Source organism: Carassius gibelio, chromosome B5, assembly GCF_023724105.1.
Source record: "Carassius gibelio isolate Cgi1373 ecotype wild population from Czech Republic chromosome B5, carGib1.2-hapl.c, whole genome shotgun sequence".
NCBI lineage: Eukaryota > Metazoa > Chordata > Actinopteri > Cypriniformes > Cyprinidae > Carassius > Carassius gibelio.
In genome coordinates, this window is record NC_068400.1 from 35281709 (window position 1) to 35306618 (window position 24910).

A 24910-nucleotide genomic window follows, 5' to 3' on the forward strand; every position below is an offset into this window, starting at 1 on the left:
TGGTGTTTATTTATTAATTTATTTTTTTCTGTGGTATCACTTTAATCACTCAAAATCTCAAATACTTTGTTGTCCATTAAAAAAAGAAGAAAAAACTGACTTAGAGGCATTAAAGGAATAGCCCAATTCAAACTACATTTTAATCTTAAAACTACATATAGTAGGCTACATTAGGCCTGCATGCTTTATTTTTATTGCATTTAGGATTTTAAACATTTTTAATAATCTTACATTCTTGTTATTATACTTTACAGTTAATTTTTTTTTACCCGGTTCTGGCAATGAAATAGGATATCAATAATACTAGCAATTTGTCTACAGATATTTAGTAGGCTATTTCAAATTTAAAATGGCTTTTTTAGGCCAACCTTAAATTTTAAGTTTAAATTAACTAAATTTTGTCCCTTTTTGAAGGAGATTTGAAAAAAAAAATACATAGGCTATAAAACTCCTCACTTACTGTTTTTATTGATTGTCATTTATCACCTATAGAACGGGAAAAAAGCTTTGTTTTTGGCCCTGGAACTTCAGAAAGGACTATTGTTGTTGAACTTCACATCAGCTGCAGTAGAGGGCGTTGTTCAGTCGGGGTTTAACGATTCAAATCTTGTCTGTTGTGGACAGTTTGTTAGATCATAATCTGATTAGAGTTAAATAGATTAGACAGACTACAAACGTCGATAGAAACGACAAGAGATGCGAACACCATTTAAATGATAATATTTGTATACTGACCATCTCAAAGACAGCTTTTAGGTCGTGTCTATCTGACGATGTGAAGTGAAGAATATTGTTTTAGTCTTGGATTGTGTAATGCTCGTAAGGAACTGTTATTGCTCATTTGCTAACTTACTACCTCACTGAAACAGTAAGTTTTCTCTCAAAACAATTTTTCTTTTCTATTGGTGAGTATATCAGACTTAAATATGATAATACTCTAGTTAATGGCAAAACAAGGAATTTAAATTATTCAATAATAGGCTATTTAATTATTTTGAATGATTATATTTTATACAGATTACGATCTGCCACATGAGATATTTAATCAAGAGATTAAAACTAAATATAAATGATAACCTGATCTTGCTTGTCCTTCATGTTTAGATGTTAACATTTTGTATCTTATTTTGTAATACATTTTACGTGCTCTCATGTTACATTTAATTGAATTATTATAATTGATTTATTCGACAGTCCATCCCTTTCCAGTTTAAGATCTCAGATGTGACAAAATGCCTGGTGCTGTCAATCCAAATCCTTGGAGTTTCTCTGAGTTAATGGGGCAGAGGAGCATTCTTGGAGTTGTAGTTTTGATTGCATGGTTAGTCCTGTTCCATCTTCTGGTGAATGTATGGCTGCTGTGCATCTTCACCAGTCTGTTGGTCGTGCTGGGTGGATGGCTGGGATCTCGTGTCGCTTTGGATGCCAACAGCCTCCTTCATTTGGAGCACTTTCTTCCACTCCGTCAGTCCCCTGAAGTTCACGCTACCTCAGAGAGTGAACAAAGACTGGATTGGGAGATTCAGAGTGCTGTTGACAAGGCTTTGCGGGACTTTGTGTCATCCTGGTACTGCAGTTCTCTTTCTAAAGGAGGGAATGAGTTTGAATGGGAGGTGAGGGATGCCATGCTGGAGGCGGCCGCTGAACTGAAGAGGAGGGCAAAGCAGGTGGACCGGAAAGCGCTGGCACAGAGGGTTCTAGAGCTTTGCGGATGCCATCTGCAGAGCTTTAGCCAAGCCAAGGAACTCCAACGCACACTGCAAGAAGAGTCTGACCAAACCTTTTCAAGCTCACAAAAACTATGGAGATTGTACAGTAGAGCTGATTTGCCTCACCCAGCCCTGACTGGCCCTGCTAACCAGCTCTGCTACACCAGAGCACTGGTAGATCTCCTCATGCACGTCCTTATTCCCAAATCTCACTTGGAAACAAGAACAGGCCGGTACATGGTGGGAGAGCTCATCACCTGCAATGTTGTTCTGCCCCTCGTGGCAAGAATATCCAATCCAGATTGGTTAAACCAGGCCATTGTAGATGTGTTCACCCAATCCACTGACAAAGAAGCACCAAGCCCACAGCAAACACCTCCAGAAGACGAAGAAGAATCTGTTGGCAGCTTCTGGGATTGTGACTGCCCAGTTACTGTCAACTGTCCTGAAACCTCCAGCATGCAGACAGCTTGGTCTGAATCCACAGCCCCACTTCATGATTCATCTGAAACAAGTTTCCAGAGTCAGTGGTCCTCTGATGAAAATGTACAAGGGACGAGAAGTTCCAGTATTCTTTTTCCAGAAAGAATGACCCAAAGTACAGCCGAACTGCTCAGATCTCCTTACCGCAGCAGCCGCCTCTATAGACACAGTGACTACGACCTGGATTCCCCCTCTTCAGATGAGAGAAAGATATCTAGTGAGTCTTTGAAACGAACAGACTCAGATGATGAGAACTTCTGCGACTGCATGTCTCCTTCAGACTTTTGTGGCTTGGTTTGTCTGGAGGAAGACACGTTGGGTCTTTTGGGAAAGTGTTTCAGGCAAAATGTGTTCATTTCAGAGCCCCCATCACTGGAGAGTACAGTGGAAGAGTGTCCAGTCCAACCCCTGACTTGCACACCAAACTCAATCCCCAGAAGCCTTGGTCTGGACTCATTAGTTTTCGGTAACTTGGGAAATCTTGAGGGACTGGTAACTATTCAGAACTTGCAAATCACTGGGACCAGCACAGCCAAAGAGCAAAGAAGCAACAGCACTAATCCATATACTCTTTACACTATTAAGGTAAGATTCTCAGAAACATGTAAGAAATTACAGGAAGACTTTTCCTTTATTGTATTCAATCAGTGCATTACATGAAAAGGAATTTTTGGGGGGCATTTTCTTTACCCCATTTTACTAATTCAGTATTGATTCATTGTGTTTTGTGTGTGTTCGTAGTATGAAACTGCTGGAGATTCAGTGAGTTCAAAGACTGATCAGCCTGTTGTATATCATGTGGTGAACCGGCGCTACAGTGAATTCCTCAATCTGCAGACCCGTTTGGAGGAAAGGCTGGATCTCAGGAAGGTGATCAAAAGTAAGACATTTTTAAATAACAATAACGTAAGCTATTGAGTCACATAGTATTAAACATAAACATATTTTATATTGGACTATATAGTTTTAGACCTACTGTAATTAGTATATGTTGTCAGAATTGCATAGTAAAAAGTAATATACACATCCTTTCAAACATTTGGGGTCATTCATATTTTTTGCTAATGTTTTGAAATTTCCACAAATATATTAAGCAGCACAGCTGTTATTAACTTAAGAATTATTTCCAAAAAATTGTTGAGAATCATGATTTCTGAAAGATCAGATCACTGATCTTTTACTGACACTGAAGTAACTGCTTTGCCATCACATGAATGAATTACATTGTAATATATTCAAATATAACAATATATTTGAAGAGTTCAGATACAAAAGTCATTTGAAGTGTCATTTGAAATTTTGTTCTAAAATGAGCATTTTTATCAGGCTCCTCAGTAATTTCTCTTACTGGTAATTGATAGTTTATTTTCTTTCCCATTAAAGTAAAATAAACTGAAAATAAAATTTGTGCTCACGTTTAAGATGTCAAAGGTCCAAGGAAACTCTTCCCAGACCTTCCCTTCAGCAACCTAGACACAGACAAAGTGGAAGCCAGGAGAAGCCAACTGGAATCATTCCTCAGGGTAAGAGATTTTCTTTTAATGATAAAACTTTGGGCAGATGAATTGTGACTTTTATGAAAAACCTTAGACTTATTCTCTCTCTCAAACTTCCTTTTCCACTCCTGCAGAAACTGTGCACCATCCCAGAAGCAGCTAACAGTGAGGAGGTGCGTGAATTTCTTGCCCTCAACACTGATGCCACAGCAGCTTTCCAGAAAAAGCCGTCAAGTTCACGCATAGACAAGGTCACTCTATCATGGGACATGACATACTGTACTTTTAGTGCGACTTTTAGTGTGAAATTTCTCTATGTTTTTCCCATTTGTCTGTACAACATGTTCCCCATATAAACAGATGGTGGAGAACATAGTGGACACTCTGAAGACAGCATTTCCGCGCTCAGAACCCCAGAGCCCCACAGATGAAGGAGACCCACAAAGAAAGTTAGAATAAATGCAACTTAGATGACATAAGTCAAGACAGTATTTCTATTGTTTTTAATTTCACAAACTCTCCTTTCATGTTTCAGACCCCGTCTGAGATTCTCCAGTAAAATAGCTCTTAATGTTCCAAGCCTGCAACCTAAAGTGATGTACTCTTTCAGTGAACGCTGCTCAGTGAGTCTTTCATATCATACAAAAGCCACATAAATAGGCCCATGCAAGCTGAACATGAACAGATTTAATTAATAAAATATTGATGCATTGTTTAGAGAATGACAGGGTTTTTACTTATTGCTCAAAATATCAAACATGTGTGATGTCCACCCATTGAGGCCAAAAAGAAATTAGAGCTTGTGTTCATCATTACACTTTGTGCTTTTCTGTGAATCCTGTCAACTTTGAAAGACCAGGGCCACTTGCTCTGACTTTCTGCTGTGAAGCAGCTGAGTCATGACAATAGTGTCATTATTCAGCTCCAATCATTGAAGTACTCTTGAAGCCTGATAACGTACTCCCAGTATAACTGGCTCTTATTTGATTCTCTGTGTTAATGGCAAACCCATCTCTTTTCATCTCTTTCTGTAGGTTCTTCAAGGTTTCTCCCTGTCAGATCTGGAGGGGTTTGTGGAGGAACAGGAGAAGCAGGTGGACGGGGGTGTCAAGAGTCAGTATGTAGAAGGAAGACCCATGAGAGAACAGAGATTGCTAGAAAAAAGAGGAAGAGGAGCAGGTACTGCAGATCAACTAAGAACTGAGAGAAGAAAGCTATAGCTTGAAACTCTTTTTTTAAATACTCAAATGCACATTGGAATTGTGCCGGATAATGTGACAAGAAACTTGTTTTACACTCGATCATACTAGAGAGGGCAGTATAGTGTTGATGAACTACAACCTGTTATAGTTTTAATTATTTTATATGATATCAAAGCATTTATCTGATACAGTCTTACCAAAACTGATACAATCTATACAGCCAAATTTTGATGTTTCAAACTGCTGTGTGTTTGTGATGGTGCAGACACTACCCTGGCAGATATCGCGCTGAATATCTTGTGTTTGCTGATGAAGGACCAGTGGAGCTGGCTGTGTAGAGAAAACATCCAGAAAACCATCAGACTCCTCTTTGGCACTTTTATTGAAAGGTGAGGTACAGTCATCATAGTCCTCCCTGTGTGTAAATGCACTGATCAAACTAATCAATACTAATGAATGGCCTGTAATCACTTTGCTTGCCATGTTGTTCAGATTTAAAGGGACAGTCTTTCCTGTCATCATTTCCTCATGTTGTTCCAATGGTTTCAGGTTCATTGTACATGAACTGTTTGGTTACAAACATTCTTTAAAATAGCTTCTGTTATATTCCATAGAAGTAGGACATTTTGTGCATTAAAATGCATTAGAGTTTTTACATGGCTCAAAGCAAAATCAAGACATTGAATGTTGTAATGTTATAAACCTGACGTTACTCTATCCCATCATGCTTGCTTTAGAGACAAGTCTGTTTAAGTGACATTGTGGTGACCTAGTATGAAATGAATGATCTTTCTTTCAAGGATATAATCCCTTTTCAAGCTGAAATTTATTTCACAAGACCCTTGCAGAACCATCAAAAAAGAACAACAGCAGGTTCATGTTAAAATTATGTTTAATATTATGCTAATCAGCATGTAATTATATTCAAAAATGAATACTTGTTTTGGGTGAGGCTGGCCATTAATGGTTGTCCATTCATTCCTCTGCACAAGTCTACATCAGACTTTAAAGGAAAATAATTTTTTAGAAGCACGGAAAGCAGAGCTTCACGTGCATGTGCTGCGTTCCACCCAATTAGAAGTAAATGAGCGGCGAAGTGCAGGAAGGTGATTGGACCACAGCAGGGCTGGCTGATAACCGGCCAGTGAGCTATTCAACAGGATTGCATCTGGTTCAAGAGGCTTGCGTCATTTGTGTGGGCCAGACATATGTAAGCTGTCATAAGCAGTTAGAGAAGTGACGGTGAAAAAATAGCAGCATGTTGTGAAAAGACCTCACAGGCCGTTGTCCCAGGTTTGCTGTATGGTCCCAAGATTAATGAGTCCTTTAGTTTAATGATTGTTATTTATTGTAGGTAATGCAACAACCTCAGCCCTCTACAAGCTGTCTCATGTATGGTAACAGATTGTTATCTGGTCTACACAAGTAAAAAAAAAAAAAAAAGTACACAGGTGGTTATGTTTGATAAATGGGCGTTAACTTTAAAATAGTCTTTTTGTACTCAGTGGCCCAGAGAGAATAGGCAAGTTCATTTCCTGAGACTGTAATGCTGCCAGCTGGTAATCTGTATTATCTGATCACCTGTTGAACTTGATGGTGTTTCTTACTCCAAAAGGAAGAATCATAACAATGCATGTGGGTGTGTTCACACTTACTGTGAGCTCATGTCTTCCTCATGAGGATTACAGCATTTTTACAGCATGTGCTGTCGCTTCCCCAGAGTACCTCACTAATCGTGCCAGTGTTGATATTTGTTGCACGCACAGTGAAATAATCCTCCATCAGTGCTTTCAGCAGGCCTGTGTTTTCCAACACAACTTCAGCTACAATAGATCAAAATGATGTTTTATTTGTTTCTCTGAGTGGTCAGAGGAAGGTTGTTTATTGGTTTGACAGTAAAGTACAGAATCAAAATATAGACGTACTGCTGTTTTTTTTTTTTTTTTTTACATCTTTCACAAGATTTTGTTTTTTGGTGTTTAATGATACTATAAATGTTAACACCGTAAAGTCAGTACATTGTGCATGTACAACAAAAAAATTATATCTTTCCAAAATGAGTTTACAATTATCCAAATCTGACAATGCAAGTTTGTGAAATTGTTAGGTTACACTTTACTTGATGCCCTTATGTATAATACATTGTAAAGGTATCGATAATATATACTTTGATGAATTAGATATATTTTCATAAATAGTTGTAAACAAAGTTAAAAGGAATTATAATATCTTTAGATTCCTTGTCACATCTGAAATTGGTTTAAATGCATTATAATTTTGTAAGGTGTAACAATGAATAGATAAGTATTATAATGTATTACAAATATTCATGAGATCATACAGTGCATTATAAGGTGCAGTACAGGCATTGATCATTCTCAGTACATTAATAATCCATCTTAAGGTCATCAAAATTCTTTTTGTCATCAATTTTTGTTTTTTGCTACAGATCAAAAGCTAACAATATTTATTATTACTTTTTTTTGGTTAAGTATAAAGGACCTAAGACTCCATTACTTCATCCTTTTATATGATTAAATACAAGTAGTGGGTTCAGCTCCTAGAAATTGTATGATCTGAGAAAAATGTATATCTCCTTAAATGCAATATTTGAATAAAAGTGCCTAGCGAATGCATAAATAGAAATGCAGTAATCTCAAACAGAAGCAGAAAAACACCAAAAAAAAATTCATGCAGATTAGCTAGCCATTCCTTGGTTTTGTAAGCTAATATATGCTCAGATTTGAGTGCTTCATTAAATAAGTAGACCATGTGTCTGCAATTCTCCTTGAGGTCTTGTCTGGTCACTTTAAGCATGTGTTTCTCGCATTGCCATATTTAGGTTTGGGATAAAGTTAGAGTTTTGGCCTCGCCCTTATTAAAACGCGATACACATAAGCCAAACTTGTTTTTCTGGAAGGTTATATTAGGATGGGTCTTATGTCTGTTAAATGATGTGACAGTTGATGCTGCCCTTGTCTGTATGACATCACCAGAACAGGACAGGTGTTAATTAGTGTGGCCAAAATCAGCATCTTATGTCAGCTGAATCTAAAGCTATTTTTTTACACATGACATCATCTTAACTATTCCATGTGCAATTACTCTGGCATGTTTTTCCCATGTGATTTGGGGTCAGTACAACAAATGGTTCTAAGTATAATTAGGATTGCTGCAGTTTAAGAGAAATACTTCCTGTGAAAGAGGTACACAGAATGTTCTGGTGCTGGATTTGGGGTGAGAGGTAGTTAAGATGCTGAGTTTTAAATGTACAGTGTATGAAGTGTTGATGCAGATTTCAGTTGCTCAGATTGCGTGACTTGGCCATTGAGTTCTGGTTTTTCTGTGTGTGTATAGGAATACCTGCACACAATAATGTATTGACAGGATTTGAATATTAAAAGATGCAGTCTCCTGAATTCTGTTTTTGTGTAATTCATGACTCGAACTACTCAAACTGGTAGCTTTTCTTTTTGAACTATTCATTAAAAGGACCAGCCCTTCTCCATATAGACACTTCTTGCCATTTTTTTGCAATACATGATCTTTTTATTGCATCACATTCAGTATCCATCAAATTCATGTTCAGGTAAAATGTGATTTCTTTTGCTATAGTGCAGAAGATTGTCAGGGAAGTGCTCTTTGAACTCTGAATATATAACAATGTTGCATTTGTTTCTGAAAAAATGCAATTCCTTTGAGCTCCAGGGCATTCTTTCACTTTAATTTACCCCAAAATTATTATAAGCAGCAATCATTTAAATATTTTATAATTTTTTTTTGAACTTATGTTCTTTCCATAACACATAAAATGCCTGTATTTATTAGTTATAAAAAATGTACTAGGTGTCCCATCTTACTCATGTCTTCAATAACTCCTGACTCCATCTGGTAAACATTTGACTGTCAAGTACAAACTTCAGCACAGCATGTCATTGGGACCTGGAGTTCCGGAAATTTCTAATAATATGGAAACAGGCAACAAATTTTCAAGCCTCACTGACCTTCCCTCTCCATCCTGTCTCCTTGAAAGCCAAGACAGAGTTGGCCAGACATATGGTAATGCTCGCCTTTTCTCTAACAGTCATTTTAGGAGCTTTGCCGTGATGGATTTTGACTTAAAAAGTGTGACTGGGATTATAGACTGAGGTCTCATCTTTATGTCAGCATCTTGGCCTTGTAAAATAGCCATAGCTGTTTTATATCTCCACACTTATCGCCAGCTCACAGGCGCTTCAGGACAGTCTGTTCATGTGTCTGCTTCACATATATCATGTGAGAAGACCAATTTCACCATTTGCCAGAAATGTGTTTGTTTAGTTTGGCTAACCGCTTTCAAACTGTTAGCGAGTGTGTCTTATCTGTCTGGTTTCAAACTGAATCATTGCTCCCTCAACAGCTATTCGTTCAAGTGGATCAGCTTGCACAGAATAATCATGAAAGCTTTCTGTTGACTGATCCAGAACTGGGGAGTTTCTCTGGTGCTTAGCTGGACAGTAATCTTGGAATATCTTATGGCTCTCTGTGGTTCAAAGCATGTACTGTATTGGCATCTCTGGGGATGGAACATCTTCAAACAGGGTTATTTTGTAATGGTTTTGGTCCATTTGCTTCCTTCTCTGTCTGCTCAATGTGTGTGTTGTGCCTTGGATTCAGCACACACTTTCCATGCTTAGCACATGTACTGTAGAAGAGTGCTGATACACAAAAAAGACACTGGTCATAGTCTCCGACTTGCTGGAATGGTAGATTAATACAGGTACATACATGCTAATTAAAATGCAATAATTTGAACCACTTCTTTCTTACAATTGACTGTGAGCTTGCATTCAACCAAATTAACAACTGATTCTTGCCCTACATTTTCTTCCTTTTTTATTCATACCTTTGTCACAATACGGAAGAACAGATCTGTTGGTACTTCAGTTACATGCCGGCATTGATGTCTGATAATTTGTTGATAAAGTTGATGTTAGTCTAAAATCTACAAAAGACAGTTTGTTTCTGAAATCAGAATGTTTCACAGTTTTTCATATATGACTTTACTTCTCCCAGGAAGGCTCTGTATGTCACAGCTGGGCTTCATATCTTACAATTGTGGATTTTTATCACCAGCCTAGTGTTTTTAGCCAGTGCACAACCCCAAATGGTAAAGGCTTGTACTTCCAGTTGAAATTCTATGTTTTGTAGTGCAGTTTACCAGCCTACAAACAAATGCCCACACAAGACACATTTTGAACTTGCAAACCAGCATTAATGCCCCAGACGAACAAACTGCTCCAGTCTTTTGTCAGCGGGGAGCTGCTGTCCGAGAATAAAATGTCCCACTGGAAATGCAAACCAAACGTGGGCTGGGAATGTTCTTGCTGTGTCCACCGACATTACTATGAAGTCACTGGGTTAGGATGCGTTGGCCTTTTTGATTTCAGTGCTGACTAGATCCTGTTTCGTCCAGTCGCTGGATTTGGAGATGCCCATTAAATGTGGTGGCATAAACACCACAGTGGGTTGTATATTTCTGCAGCAGACCTCATGTCACCATTAGAGCATCTTGGCTGAATACTGTTTGGTCCTTATGGCCTGTGTGTGTGGAAATCATCTGCTCTGAGGTTTTCATTCTGTTTTCATGTTGCATTATGCCAGTTAATTAAATCTAATTCCGAGAACTCCATTGTGTGTGTGTCTAGTAGTATAAATCATCGATTCATTTGTTAAGAGAAGATCTGACTGTATTTGGGGTTCCTGAGAGCTTGTGTTGTACTGAAATTGATGTTCCTCTCTAAACAATTTGCATAAAAAAAACAAGATTTCTTCACTTAATAGTATTAGACCACTGTTGGCTGACCTTTCTTAGCTGACACTTTCCAGATTTGCTGGAAATAATTTTGAACAGATGTAGATGACTTACTGCATGAACTCACTTACACAGTAACTGTAATTCCCAGGTCAAATGAGCAGGTCCTGGTAGATTCACACGTTCTCAAGAAAATGAAGATAATTCTGTGATCTGATGCTGATCATTCTGCAAAGGTATAAACGTCAAAAATACATTCACTTAAACCCTACTTCAAAAAAAAAAAAAAAAAAAAGTCCTCAGCCTAGTGTTGTGAATCTTTTTCTGCTGTATTTTTTTTTTTTATAAAATATGTCAGGAGACATCAAACAGCAGAAACATGGACATTCATATGCACTCATATCGTTGTTGACCATCAGCATATTGCTTTAGTTTGTACCACAAGGGGGCAGAACACACCATTAAGGTCTACGTCTTAACATGAGTGCTTATATAGTTGATGTGGGTACAGACTACTACTTCCTTTCTTCCCAAAATAAATAATTAACTTAGTATAGAGTTTGCCATTTTCAGACAGCTGTCTTTTTATTTTTGCCAGACATTTGCTTTTTTGTTAGGTGATCTGAAAAATCGGCTGATTGAGTGTGACAGGTAGCCAAATCAAATTAGATCTGTGGCTCTGTCAGCTGTCTCTACTCTTCAGTCAGTGGAGAAGTAAAAACATTGCACAGGATATTACAAAATACACCTGAATAATGGGACATTTGGTTCATTTATGCTATTGCCGTTTGCACAAGTGTGTGATCTGGTATTGTTTGCTGATTGTATTTATTTTATTTCAGTAGAACTGTTTTCTAAATCTAAATTAATCTTGTGATGGCAAAGCTGAATTTTTAGCAGCCATTACTCATTACTCCAGTCCTCAGTGTCACATGACCCTTCAGAAATATATATATTGATGTGCTGCTCAAGAAATACTTTTTATATGTTTTGTGCTGCTTAGAATATTGTGGAAACTGTAATATGTTTGGCCTTGAACTGAATGAGATAAACTTGAGTAAGGTTGCTGAAGTGTGTGCAGTGCTTTTAAAGTGATTGGTTTGGACAGAGCTTCTCTTTTGAACCTGTGTGTTTTTGTTTTCTCTTTTCCTTTTTCCCTTTCTCATTCTGTCTGTTTCTTGTACTCACACACACATACACATGGACACAGAGATTGTTAGATAAAAACCTGTCTGTCAAGGAGTCAGATTTGATTATTTTTGTATGTATACTTGTACTAGAACATATTGTTGTATAAGCTGATGCTTTTATGGTTTTCGTGGTATCTGAACTAATGCCTCACCATATTTTCTGTTATGTCTTGGCAGAAGACTGTGTGATGAGAATCAAATCAATAAAACATAGCTTTTTAAGTGAGGTGAGGTTAAAGAATGCTATGTGGATAAAGTACACAATGTGGGAATGAGATAAAGTCATGCATAATGTCATATTATGCAACTTGTGTGGAAGAACTGTACTTTTTTATTGTGAAAAAAGTGATCATTTGGAGCTGTTAGATTTGCAGATGTTATGTCACATCTCAAAATTTGTTATTCAATATGATTCGGTGCAGAAACACTGTCAGTCAGGTATTAGCAGAAATTCTGAATGTCCACAAACATTTATAACATTTTTATACATAAACAGCTGGTTTCTGTAATTGTCTCCTAGTCTAAATTCTGGTTAATAAAAACTTTCACGGCTTCAATGTCTTGTGTGTGTGTGTGTATATATATATATATATATATAATTAGGGATTCAATTTATCACAAATCTTGGATCACATTACGTTTTTTGTCTCGCAGATCAGATCATTTTTCGGATCAGCAAGAAATGAAAAACATTTACATTTAACTTGCTTTCCATTTATTACTTAAAGTGAAGTACTTCTTTGATTGCACAGTTACTAATAAGTTTTAAAATGATTAAAAAGACAAGAGAACAGCCAGTACAATTGCTGCACACATAGAGAACTGCGTGCGAGTAACCAATAGTGATGGGTCATTCTTGTACTCATTTTTGACTAAAAATGTATCATGCTGCTGCATTCTGGATTAATTGTAAAGGTTTGATAGAATTGGCTGGAAGACCTGCCAAGAGGGCATTGAAATAGTCCAGCCTGGACAGAACAAGAGCTTGAACAAGGAGTTGTGAAGCATGTTCCGAAAGAAAGGGCCTGATCTTCTTAATTTTAAATGAAGAAAATCTGCAGGACTGGGCAGTTTTAGCAATGTGGCCTGAGAAAGTCAGCTGATCATCAATAATAACTCCAAAGTTTCTGGTTGTTTTCAAAGGAGTTACTGTTGATGTGCCTAATTGAATTGTGAAATTGTGGTGAAATGATAGGTTTGATGGAACCACAAGCAGTTCTGTCTTGGCAAGGTTGAGTTGAAGGTGATGGTCCTTCATCTAGCAATAAATGTCTGTTAGACAAGCTGAGATGTGTCAGGATGGATACATCCTGATATATACATACACTCACCCACCACTTTATTAGGTACAGCCATCCAATTGCTTGGTAACACAAATTGCTAATCAGCCAATCACATGGCAGCAACTCAGTGCACGAAAAGTTATCACGAAAAGTGCGACAGCTGCAAATCACGTCGTTATTGCGCTGTTCAAGTTATGCATATTTAAGGAGTCAAATGTATTTTTTGTTTTGTTTATCACACTAATTAGATCATGAAGTGAAGTGATCTGTTGATCTTGTTTTCCCTTTAATACATGCAAAATTTTTAATACAATAAATTTCGCCTATGCATGGATCCATCCTGCCTTCTCTCAGTGGTTCAGGCTGGTGGTGGTGTAATGGTGTTGGAATATTTTCTTGGCACAATTGAGACCCCTTACCAACTGAGCATCGTTTAAACACCACAGCTTACCTGAGTATTGATTCTGAACATGTCCATCCTTTCATGACTACAGTGTACCCATCTTCTGAAGGCTACTTCCAGCAGGATAATGCACCATGTCACAAAGCTCAAATCATCTTAGACTGGTTTCTTGAACATGACAATGAGTTCACTTTACTCAAATGGCCTCCGCAGTCACCAGATCTCAATCCAACAGAGCAGCTTTGAGATGTGGTGGAACAGGAGATTCGCATCATGGATGTGCAGCCGAAAAATCTGTAGCAACTGCATGATGCTATCATGTCAATATGGACCAAAATCTCTGAAGAATGTTTCCAACATCTTGTTGAATCTATGCCACAAAGAATTAAGGCAGTTCTGAAGGTAAAGGGGGGTCCAACCCGGTACTAGCAAGGTGTACCTCATAAAGTGGCCAGTGAGTGTGTGTGTGTATACTTCACAGTCATGCCTTATTCATAGTTATCCTTAATTTTATAGCTTAGCATAATGCAATAAAATGTAGGCCTACACATATGAAGTAATAATACGACAAGGGAAGAAAATATGTTATTTGTTTCCTCATATTTTACTGGAAGGATTTTGTGGTCTTTACATTGATTATCCATTTCCACCGTGCAGCATGCCTGTTTGTTTAGTCTGTGTCTATGCATGCACAAGTGTGTGTTTGACTGAAGAGACGAGGATACGAGGATGTGGTAGTTTCCACAAAAAAGTATTTCGAGTAATGTATCAATTGTATTTAGTTCAGAATTACAGTTTCCTACAATATGTTTGTGTGCATATGTCTGTCTTAGTGTTTCTTTGTGAATGTTTGTGTGTAGTGTAAACACATCATACTAGCCGCTATTTCTGGAGAGGAGGCATGCAACCCTGGAGACCGGTTTAGCTCCCCACTGTCAATCACTCAGATGACATGCAAAGAGCTCAAGGGACACGTGCACCACATGGCAGAGGAATGGAAAAATACTGTTCAGCCAGCTGTTAGTAGAACACTGGCCCCCCTGACCTAATGCTTTCTAAGTCTCATGCACTTGTGGAGTTTATTTTATTTCCTTTGCCTGATTTTCAAGTGTGCAGATCTGTTTTAGTTGTGAGGCTTGATGAGCATAATATTAGCCTTGAGATTTCAAAGAAAGTAAGAGAGGGATAAAGACAGAGGTGATGACAGGGTCCCGCTGGAGTGACAATTAATAGGTTATAGTCCAGAGCAGGTGACATTCGAGACACATGTATCACATTTTCAGACAGGAGGAGTGTAGGTGCTGAAGTCTTTGTAAAGACTTTGACTTAAACTGCATATGTGATTTCATAACAGATTTTACATAAGATTTTTTTTTTTAGTCATGGCCACACTGGGACTGTCAATTGAAACAGATTTCCTTATCAGATTGCGGTTTACAAGCTCTAATTTTGGTTCAGTGTTTTGATTCGATTCCCATACAATTTGGTATTCATTTATTTTGTCAATTTTGAGAATTTCATTCTTTACTAATGATTATTCATTTAAAGAACCAGCTTATGAGAGTAATTTCTTTCATGGCTATATTGTCACGCTATATTATTTTGATTCACTGCTTCTGGAATCAGGTTACACTGATCATGCTGTATGTTTTTAATTCTCTAAAAAGAAGCGGCTTATAAGAGTCACTTGATTTGGGAATCGGGGTACACTGGTCACGCTGTATGTTTTTAATTCTCTAAAAAGAAGCGGTTTATAAGAGTCACGTGATTTGGCGATCAGGGTACACTGCTGGTACACTGCTGTATGTTTTTCATTCACTTAAAATAACTGGCTCACCAGAGTTATTTGTTTGTTGGTAATCATGCTACACTGGTCACGCTGTAAGAACCTGCTATTAAGCGTCACTTATTTTGGTAATCGAGCTATATTGGTTATGCTGTATGTTTTCAAATCACTAAAAAAGAACTGATTCATAAGAGTCATTTGCTTTTGACTTGAGCTACAATGTTCATGCATGTTTTTCATTCATTTCAAATAACCGGCTCACAAGAGTATTGAATTGAATCATTTTTTGTTGTTGTTGGGAATCAGGTTACACTTTATGTTTTTGATCATAAGTGTCATTTAAAGTTGAGTGAGTTAAACTTTTACATAATTTTACACATTAATCACTTCAAACTACTAATGCTTCCTTAGAATGTTACTGTGTGCTTCATCAAAAAGTTTTTTTGAAAATCCTAAGGTCTCTTCTCTTCTCTTCTCTACTCTTCTCTTCTCTTCTCTTCTCTTTTTTTCCCCTACTCCCTGAGGTGGTTAGACATAGGTATAGCCCACCTAACCAGCGCCCCATGCTGGGTGATCTACCTGCGTGTTCTCCAGGATGCAGTGTGGCCCGGGGGTGAGCTGCCTGTGGTGCCTCGGACAGAGAGGAGCCCAGAGCAGAGAGAGAAGACTAGACTCCAGTGCCTGCACTGCCTCATGCGGCTGTTCCCAGGTCAGTTCATACCAAAACATTACAGCTGCTTGAATGGAAGATCTTCAGGATGAATTCAGGAGCTTGATTGACTTCATTCCACTGTAGACATATTTGACAGTCACATTGTATCTACCATTTAACTGGAGCATCAAGAGCTTTCATTGCATGCACTGACATACAATTGTTGTTTGTGTTTTTGTGAATTGTAGAGTTAATTACAGACATCCTTGGCACTGAGAAATGCAGGCTGGTGTGGGAGCATGTGCTAGAATCTCTACAGGACCCCAGTATTAACAGGTTATATATTCTAAATCCATAAAATAATCTTCAAGGATCTCTTGCTGCTATACTGTATAAATTACTGTATTGACAATTAACACTTGTGTTGCTTTGTATGGGGCCATTCAGGCACTTGGTTTACTGTGTCTTTGACCTGCTGCTGGAGTTCCTTGTTCCAGAATTTTCTGAGGAGACGTTCCAGAAGTCTTTACTTCAGAGTCTCCCTGGGGATGAAGAGAGAACACTATCATCCGCCTAAAGACACTATGTTTCTTTTCTTCTTTCTTTCAAAACTAGTGCAGTGGTTTTGAGATGAGGATATTTGGATCTGTTTTTATCAGAATGGCTTATCAGTTTGGCTGGCTTTGTAGACAGCTGTTCTTGTCTCTCAGTTTCTATCTGACTTTCTAACTCGCTGTCTCTTTCAAATGGGTTTAGAGTAGAAGTTCAAAATAAGGTTTAAGGCACCATTTTGAACTTAAACTTACCCACAATGTGTAGTCTTCGAATACTGAATATTTTCTATTCAGGCTAACTTTCAAGTGAAATTCATTTCACATCAAAGTCCTTGGAGACCACTCAGATAAGCTCTTGAATGTATTGGTGGTACATTCATAAAGTATGCACTTTATATGCACCTTATTCAGGACTATTGTCAAAAAGTTATTTTCTATCATCAGCTGAACAATGGGTGTGTTGTCAGGACAATCAATTGAATGCCCTGTATTTATATCTCTCACAGCCTCGATTTTATTACTGTCAAAAATTAAATACAATGCTACCCTGACTAAGGTTAATTTAAACAGGAGAAAGGAAAGTTATATTCAGTTTCAATTTTTTTTTTTTTTTTTTTTGAATACATAAAGAAATGTGTTCATTTAAAATGGTAAGAAAAACTAAATGCACCTCCTTATGTTCTTTTTTTATCTCATGTTCTTTCTCTGAGCCTTATTTTTCGTCCAAACCTGGACTTTCCTGTCTGAGAAACCACAGACGGCTCAAATTCTTCATGGACATTAGCATTTGTCAAATAAAAGACTTATCATTTCTGGGAATAGACCTATTTTTAATTGTTTAATGTGTAGTCTCTGCTCTGTGTGGTTCTAGACAAAACATTAAGAGGGATCAGTGAAAATCTCTTCTTGGCAATCTGGTTGTTTAGGTATTTTGTCCCAACTGTGACTCTTTGAAGTGAACAAAAAGTCTAAAAGTCTTAACATTGAAAGTATTCACTTGCATGGAATAATAATTAAGCAGTTTTTGTATACGTTGCCATTCAAAAGTTTGAGAAAGGCCATTTCATTTGTTTGTTTGTTAATTTGTTATTTTAAGAAATTAATACCTTTATTCAGCAAGGGCACATTAAACTGATCAATTGACAGTAAATACTTATAAATTAACTTTATATTAATCCAAGAATCATGAAAAAAATTGTATCGCAGGTCACAGAAAATATTAAACGCCATAAATCTTTTTACATTGATAATGGTAAGAAATGTTTCTTGAGCACCTAGTCATTAAAGGGATACTCCACCCCAAAATGAACATTTTGTCATTAATCACTTACCCCTATGTCATTCCAAACCTGTAAAACCTTGACCTTGACACTGTATTTTTCCTGGCAGTCTAGGGGACAGTCACAAGCCTCCCGGTTTCCATCCAAAATATCTTAACATTTGTTCCAAAGACGAACAAAGCTTTTACGGGTTTGGAACGACATGGGGTAAGTGATTAATGACAAAATTTTCATTTTGGGGTGGAGTATCCCTTTAAGTTGAATTATTAATATTAAGTTTGAATTATTTCTGAATGATTGTGTGAAGACATGTGAAAACTTCAGCTTTGCAATGACAGAATTTATTTGCAAAATATTTTCAAATAGAAAAAGAGTTCAAATTGTAATATTTCACAATATTTTTTTTTTTACTGTTTTTGATCAAATACATATAACCTTGATGAGCATAAGAGACTTCTTTCAGAAACATTTTATATGTTATCTTATCACATATCTTACCGATCCAAAACTTTTGAACAGTAATTTATGCCTTATAATATGTTTTATGTATAAAGATTTCAGGAATGTTTCATTCGTTATCTTTGAACTCCATTACCATGAAGATTATAGTGCAGTCATCTCTTTAACTTAATCTGAGAATGAACAGAGCCCAGCAAGACTGTCAATAGAGGACCACAAGTGAGTCCAGGATTAGACTTAATCTGCTTTCTGTAACAGTCCCTACCTATAAAATGGCCAGACTGCAATGTCCACGTCACCTGGCCTTGCAAGTCTAGCTTTAGAGTTGGACAGTGTTGTTTTAAACATCTGTGACCAAGGCCAGCTTATTAAGGAAGCCAGTGAAGCTGAATTAGATACAATTTCTTGTTATTTTCATTCTTGCATGCATAGCCATCGGATGTCTGGGGGCTATAATAAAATCCATGTGTTATTATTTGGAGGTTTGTTAAACACACATGCACACTTTCTAGAAGCACTTTGTGTACTTGTCTCACACGCTGGTTTTGAAACCTAGCTGGAATTGTGTATTAGATGTACGAGTGTGATGACTGCATGATAGCAACAGGTGTACAGAGACTTGAGATTCAAACACCAGATGTAATGTTTTCAACACTTTTTTATTTATTATTATTTTTTTTTACAAATAGCCAGAACTAAACCGTGGACAACAGAAGAATTCAAACAGCTGTCTGGAAAATAAATTATTTAGATGTGTTTCATGTATTTGCTCATATTTGTGAATAAACGCATCCTACTGAGCTATGGGAACTGAAAATAAAATACATTAAAAAGACATCAATATAATGTACAATGACATTTCATACATACGTTTTCATGTGTTCTCAGCATATAAGAAAATAGGCTACACATTTATCAATTACACTAATCATTTAAAGTAGCTGCACAACAAATATACATTTTCTTATATTGTTAATGCTTGTGGACCTACATTTATCTTTTTGACAGGTTATTACCAAAATAATGTTTGCAACGTGTGAGGGGCATTTACCAGAGCAGGTTGTTAAGATGAACTTACATCATTCTAATAAAGGGCCAAGAAAAAAAGTGATTGAAAGGAACAATAATGGAGCTACCAGTTATGTAAAGAAGAGTTCACTGACAGAGGCTTCATTGAGAAAGTGGCAAGACTGTGGGTGAAGGAACGTAGCAAAAGCAATCATGATGCACACATTCATGTGGTCACTGAATTTCCATTTTCAATGTTTAAAGGAAAATTTCACCCAAAAATTACGGTTTGATGAACATTGACACCCTCAGGCCAACCAAGATATAGGTGACTGACTTCTTTTCTTCATTGGAACAAACTTGGAGAAGTTAAGCATCACATCATTTGCTCACCAATGGATCTTTTTCAGGGAATGGGTGCCGACAAAATGATAGTTCAAAGAGCTAATAAAAAACATCACAATAATCTACGAGTAATCCATACAACATTTAATGTCTTGTCAAGTGATGAGCTGTGTTTCTAAGAAACAAATAATAATGTGCTCAATAATGAATGTGTTTATAACAAACATGCAGATTTTTGCATCATTGATGGACTAAAGTCATGTGGAATTGTTATGGATTATTGTGATGTTTTTATCAGCTGTTTGGACGTGATGGCACCCATTCACTGTAGAGGATCAATCAATTCCGATGAATAAACAATCCATGATCCCCTAATTTATAGCAATTATAGTTCTTCATTTGTACAACTTTCTCTGAATTTATAATAATTAGATTAAATGGATAAGTCATTCAGTTTCATGCCTGAATATTACAAATACTTTTAAATGAATAGTATTTTGTTGTGGCATTGACCTAAGACTCATAAGCATATTGTTACCTTGAGCCAAGACACGTAAACCCAAGTTGTTCCATGGGGACCATCCCTGTAGTAGGCTAAGTGTGCTGTTATTTGCTTTAGTTAATAAAACATCTGCAAAAAATTTACTCTGACCTGAACTGAAAACTGCAAAATTTTATGGACTCCTCTTAACCACATCTCTGCAGCAGTCATTATGTCTAGTGATTTCACAGTCCTGCATGTCAGAAAGTATTTAGAGAATCAGACCACTCCTAATCAAAATGATGAAGCAGAGAGCTTTGTGGCAAAAGCGAGAAGATGGGATGTTTCAATACCCTTACCATAATATCGAAATTTCCCAGATTCTGTAGATGGATGTAGCAGAAGCTGAAGTGTTTGTCATTTATGATGACAACTGTAATTGAAAACAGTGTCAGTTTTACTGCCCATCAGTGCAAGGTCAGTGACTTCAGCTGCTCAGTTATGGCAGCAATAATAATGTGAACGTTTCATTATGTTTTTATGGCAGATTGAGCAGATTGTATGGTGAATTTAGCATGCTAACTGTGCAAAAGCTCAGGTAAAGATGTGAGCAGGATATGCCATGAAGGTCTGAGAGGTGTGTAAAAAGATTCATAACAGGGTGTAAATCAGTAATATGTTCTTTATTTGAAGTAGGGGTCTCCAAAGTCTTTGTTTAAGATAATACATTCTAAAAAGTCTTTATCTTTTTCCATTCTGGCTTCAGTTCAGTTTCTTTCTGGTAACATAGATTGACATGTTTACTAGCTTAATGCGCATCTGTTTATGAAATAGACCTCATTTGCGTCTGCAAATTGTGTGTTGTTCTTTTGCTGTCTTACATTGAGTTGTCTGTTTACTAGTAGAAAATGTTTGTCTTGTTTGCTGGCTTTGGAAACCTGGACTGACAGATGATGTTCATGGTTTTGACTCTGAACCTTGACCAGGATAAGCCAATTCAGTCCTGAAAAGCTAAAAATATTTAAAAGACACTTACATGCAGTTGTTTTGTGCGATATGAAATATGAAAGATAGTTCCAACTTCAGTATGGTTAATTTTCCCAAAAGCTCAGATTTGCCATAATCAAGATCAGATCGGAGCAAATGTACAACCCTTAATCTTATTAAATGACAGAGGACTGTGGGTTTTCAAGATGATGGCTGTTAATAACAGCCAATAAAAGAATTACGCACTGATTCAAAAAAAGGCGAAAATCTATCCAGTGTGTAATTACCCATTGTCGTCATGATTCGAGAGAAAAGGAATGGAGGATTATGTAAAATGCAGGTGGTAGCAGCCGCGAGGCTTGACTTTTGCCTGGGCCTTACGTAAGGCATGGTATGTTTTTTTAATCACTGTCAGATGAAAGGACAATCTGAGGTATTTCACTTTTGTGCACGTTTTATTCACATACAGACAAAAAATTATTGAACAAATTGTTGTAACACCAAAATTAAATTATTAAAACTTATTACAACTCATTTTCTCTATGGAATAGGCCTATACAAAAAAAAAAAAAAAGAAAAGAAAAAAATAAAGGAAGAAAGAAAAAAAGACTCATCCTACTGCCTCAAAATAGTCGTAGTCTTAGAAATATGATCGCTATCGCTAGCCGTCACCATTCTTTTTACCCAATCGAAAGCTTTTGAGGCGCATCGACAAATTTGAGCGTTCACAAAGCGACAGGTAACGTTAATCCATCCATATATGGGAAGCCGGATGTTAAGCAAACGCTAGAAGAATTTAAAGCGGTTTTTATGAGTTCGGGGGGTGCAACATTTTATCAAGCAATTCAAACGACATCATTAACGGCAGGTAAACATCTTAAAGGGACAATAAGACCGAGGAAAATGGAAAGACCAAAAATGGATACATAAGAAACTTGGAGAATCTGCTGAGAGTTTCCACGTGCTTCAAATCAAATGTAATGCTTGTTTGCTGCTGTACATGACAGTTAAATAGGTGTGAAAACCATGATATACTGTGGTTAAGACTGACGTAAATTCTATAATGACCAACGGCAAATGTAATAACCTTCAAACCACTATCTGTTTTGTCATTTTCATTGACTTTATCTATTTAACAGTGGTGCAAACAAAGACACTGAGATGTTATGCCCGTCTTTAACCATTCCCCACAGTCAGCTAGCCTATACTTAATAATTAACCATATGAACGTTTACTACTACTATAGGTATCCTGAAATGTTGCTTTACACAATGTTTTCTTTTAGATTGCACATATTATGCACTGTTGAGTTAGAGCATGTATTAGAAATTGATTTTATTTTACTCTTATTTTCTAAAGGAAAGGAAGGGACTTGACGTGTGGCCAAGCTTGGTGTCCCATACTTGGAATTTGTGCTCTGCATTTAACCCATCCAAGTGCACAAATAGAGCAGTGAGTAATGAACAAACACACACATCCTGTGAGCAGTGGACAGCCATTTTTGCTGTGGTGCCTGGGGAGTAGTTGGGGGTTTGGGGTCTTGCTTAAAGGGGGGGGTGAAATGCTATTTCATGTATACTGAGTTTTTTACACTGTTAAAGAGTTGGATTCCCATGCTAAACATGGACAAAGTTTCAAAAATTAAGTTGTACGTTTGAAGGAGTATTTTTGTTCCAAAAACACCTCTTCCGGTTTGTCACAAGTTTCGGAAAGTTTTTTTCGAGTATGGGTCTGTGTGACGTTAAATGGAGCGGAATTTCCTTATATGGGAAAATATATATAAGGCATTTCTGTCGGAAGTGCGCGCGCTCCCGTATAGCAGAGCACTGAGAGGCTGAGCACAGGCACTCACTGATCAGAGCGAGAGCGTCGCGAAAAGTCACAAAAGAAGTGTGTTTTTGGTTGCCAGGGCAAGACAACCCTGCACAGATTACCAAAAGAGAAACAGCATTAAGGGACCAGTGGATGGAGTTTATTTTTACAGAGCATCAACGGAGTTGTGCAAGTGTTTTTGTTTGTTCCCTGCATTTCGAAGATGCTTGTTTTACAAACAAGGCCCAGTTTGACGCCGGATTTGCACATCGTTTATTTCTTAAGGATAATGCAGTCCCAACGAAAAAGGGTCACGATCGTGTGTTGGAACCGCATGCGGTGAGTAAAAACTGCTTCAAATATCTCTGTGTTGTTAACTTCGCTATCAGCGCGTAAGCACATCAAGTAAACAACATGCGATGTTGTCATCAAACTGCACTTTCCACATGTACAGCTTAAAAAAAAAAAAAAACGACATAAAGTGGAACTTAGTCATTTTCCAAAACCGCTAAGCAAATATATACAGTTTCAGTACATACCACATAGAGACGCCTTTGCTGATGCTGCTCTTGTTAAATTTCAGCCTCTGAATCTGTGTCACAGCTTCCAAACGCTCTCAACGCAAAAGCCTACTGGCGCTCGTGATTCTTTAGCTCCGCCCACACGTCACACCTCTAGGCGTTCGTGTTTTTCTGGGAAAAATCGGTACAGACTATCTTTCTCTTATAAATATAACAAAAATAAAGACTTTTTGGAGTTATGGAGGATGCAGTACTACTCTATAGGTACTCAAGATTAACAGGATATTGAGTGAAAACGAGCATTTCACCCCCCCTTTAAGGGTCTCACCTTTTGGTATTGAAGGTGGAAGAGAGTGCTGGTTATTCCCCCACCAACAATTCCCACCGGATCTGAAACTCAAACCCACAACCTTCAGGTTACAAGTCTGACTCTCTGACCACTGGCCTTTGACTGCCCCTTGGCCTTTTGCCACTTTAAATTATACAGGAAAAAGTGTGGAGAAGCCAGTAAATGATGGGGCGAGAAAAGTGTTTCAGTGCTTGGTTGTATGCCAGTGGCATTTTCTTTAGTATGCAATTCGCATTTTCTTCTTTTGTCTTCAGAACAGTCTATTCAGTTAAATAAATGAGGTCTTTTCATTAAAGATGAGTGAAACCACAACCACCCACAGCTACCCTTCAGAACCGGCCATCAGAAATGAACCCACATGCCAGGCTGACAAGTAAGGACTGGCGTGTGAGAAAAGGCCTTAGTACTTGTGTTGTCATGGACACTTGTCTTATCAGACCAAAACTGAGAATTAATTGTGTTTAGCCCAGCAGGCCATAATGACCGTAAAGAATGAGGAAATAACCTCATAAAGGGTGACCACACAAACTCTTTTCTGTGGCCCTGACAGCCTTGCAGGTGGCTGTGATGTCATGGGATGTATACTGACCATTTCCAGTAACATGGCATTGCTTATTTTGCATATTGACAATGAAATGCTCACTGAGAGCTTTCTTCTGTAAAGGTTTTTAGGTAGAAGTTTGATATTAAACAATGCAGAGGTTAAAAGGATTGACCGGATTGGTGTGAAATGTAATGTCGTGCTTACGCACTTGCTTCTGCTGCACACTTGTGAGGCTTTGAGTGAAATGAAAGGCTGGTGACCCGTTCCAATAACCATGTACTACCAGAACAGAAGCCAAGAGAAAGCGGTCTCCTGGTGTATTAAAGGCAATGCAGATGTCGGTACCTCGCAAACTAAAAGAGTTGCAGTTTTAATATTTTCATCAGAATTTAATAATAACTGATATTAGTTTGTGTAGATGGACATTTTGGCTTGGCTTAGCTGTCTATTCTTGCTGTCTAAACAGATCCCTGATGCTTGGCTGTTGGAGTCACAGTTGGCTACAGTGGCTTTGGCAGCACTTCCCGGTTTGAGACATTTGGATGACAAGTTGTGACTGTAATTTCATAAGA

General features: G+C 37.6%; 1 protein-coding gene across 3 annotated transcripts; it reads left to right on the plus strand.

The window, feature by feature from the left end:
* Nucleotides 1-605: 605 nt before the first annotated feature.
* On the plus strand, nucleotides 606-19047 carry snx19a (sorting nexin 19a). 3 transcript variants are annotated; one of them, XM_052556448.1, is made up of 12 exons: nucleotides 611-905; nucleotides 1195-2777; nucleotides 2934-3072; nucleotides 3615-3715; nucleotides 3823-3939; nucleotides 4049-4137; nucleotides 4224-4311; nucleotides 4723-4867; nucleotides 5156-5279; nucleotides 15871-16055; nucleotides 16247-16334; nucleotides 16446-19047. In XM_052556448.1, the coding sequence occupies exons 2-12, from the start codon at nucleotides 1233-1235 to the stop codon at nucleotides 16573-16575; spliced, it is 2751 nt and encodes a 916-aa protein (XP_052412408.1). In that variant the 5' UTR covers nucleotides 611-905; nucleotides 1195-1232; the 3' UTR covers nucleotides 16576-19047. The 3 variants fall into 3 exon arrangements, 2 of the variants coding, with proteins under 2 accessions (XP_052412408.1, XP_052412407.1); XM_052556447.1 differs by having other exon boundaries at nucleotides 611-868; XR_008153845.1 differs by lacking the exon at nucleotides 16446-19047 and having other exon boundaries at nucleotides 606-868; nucleotides 15879-16055.
* The last annotated feature ends 5863 nt before the right edge of the window (nucleotides 19048-24910 follow it).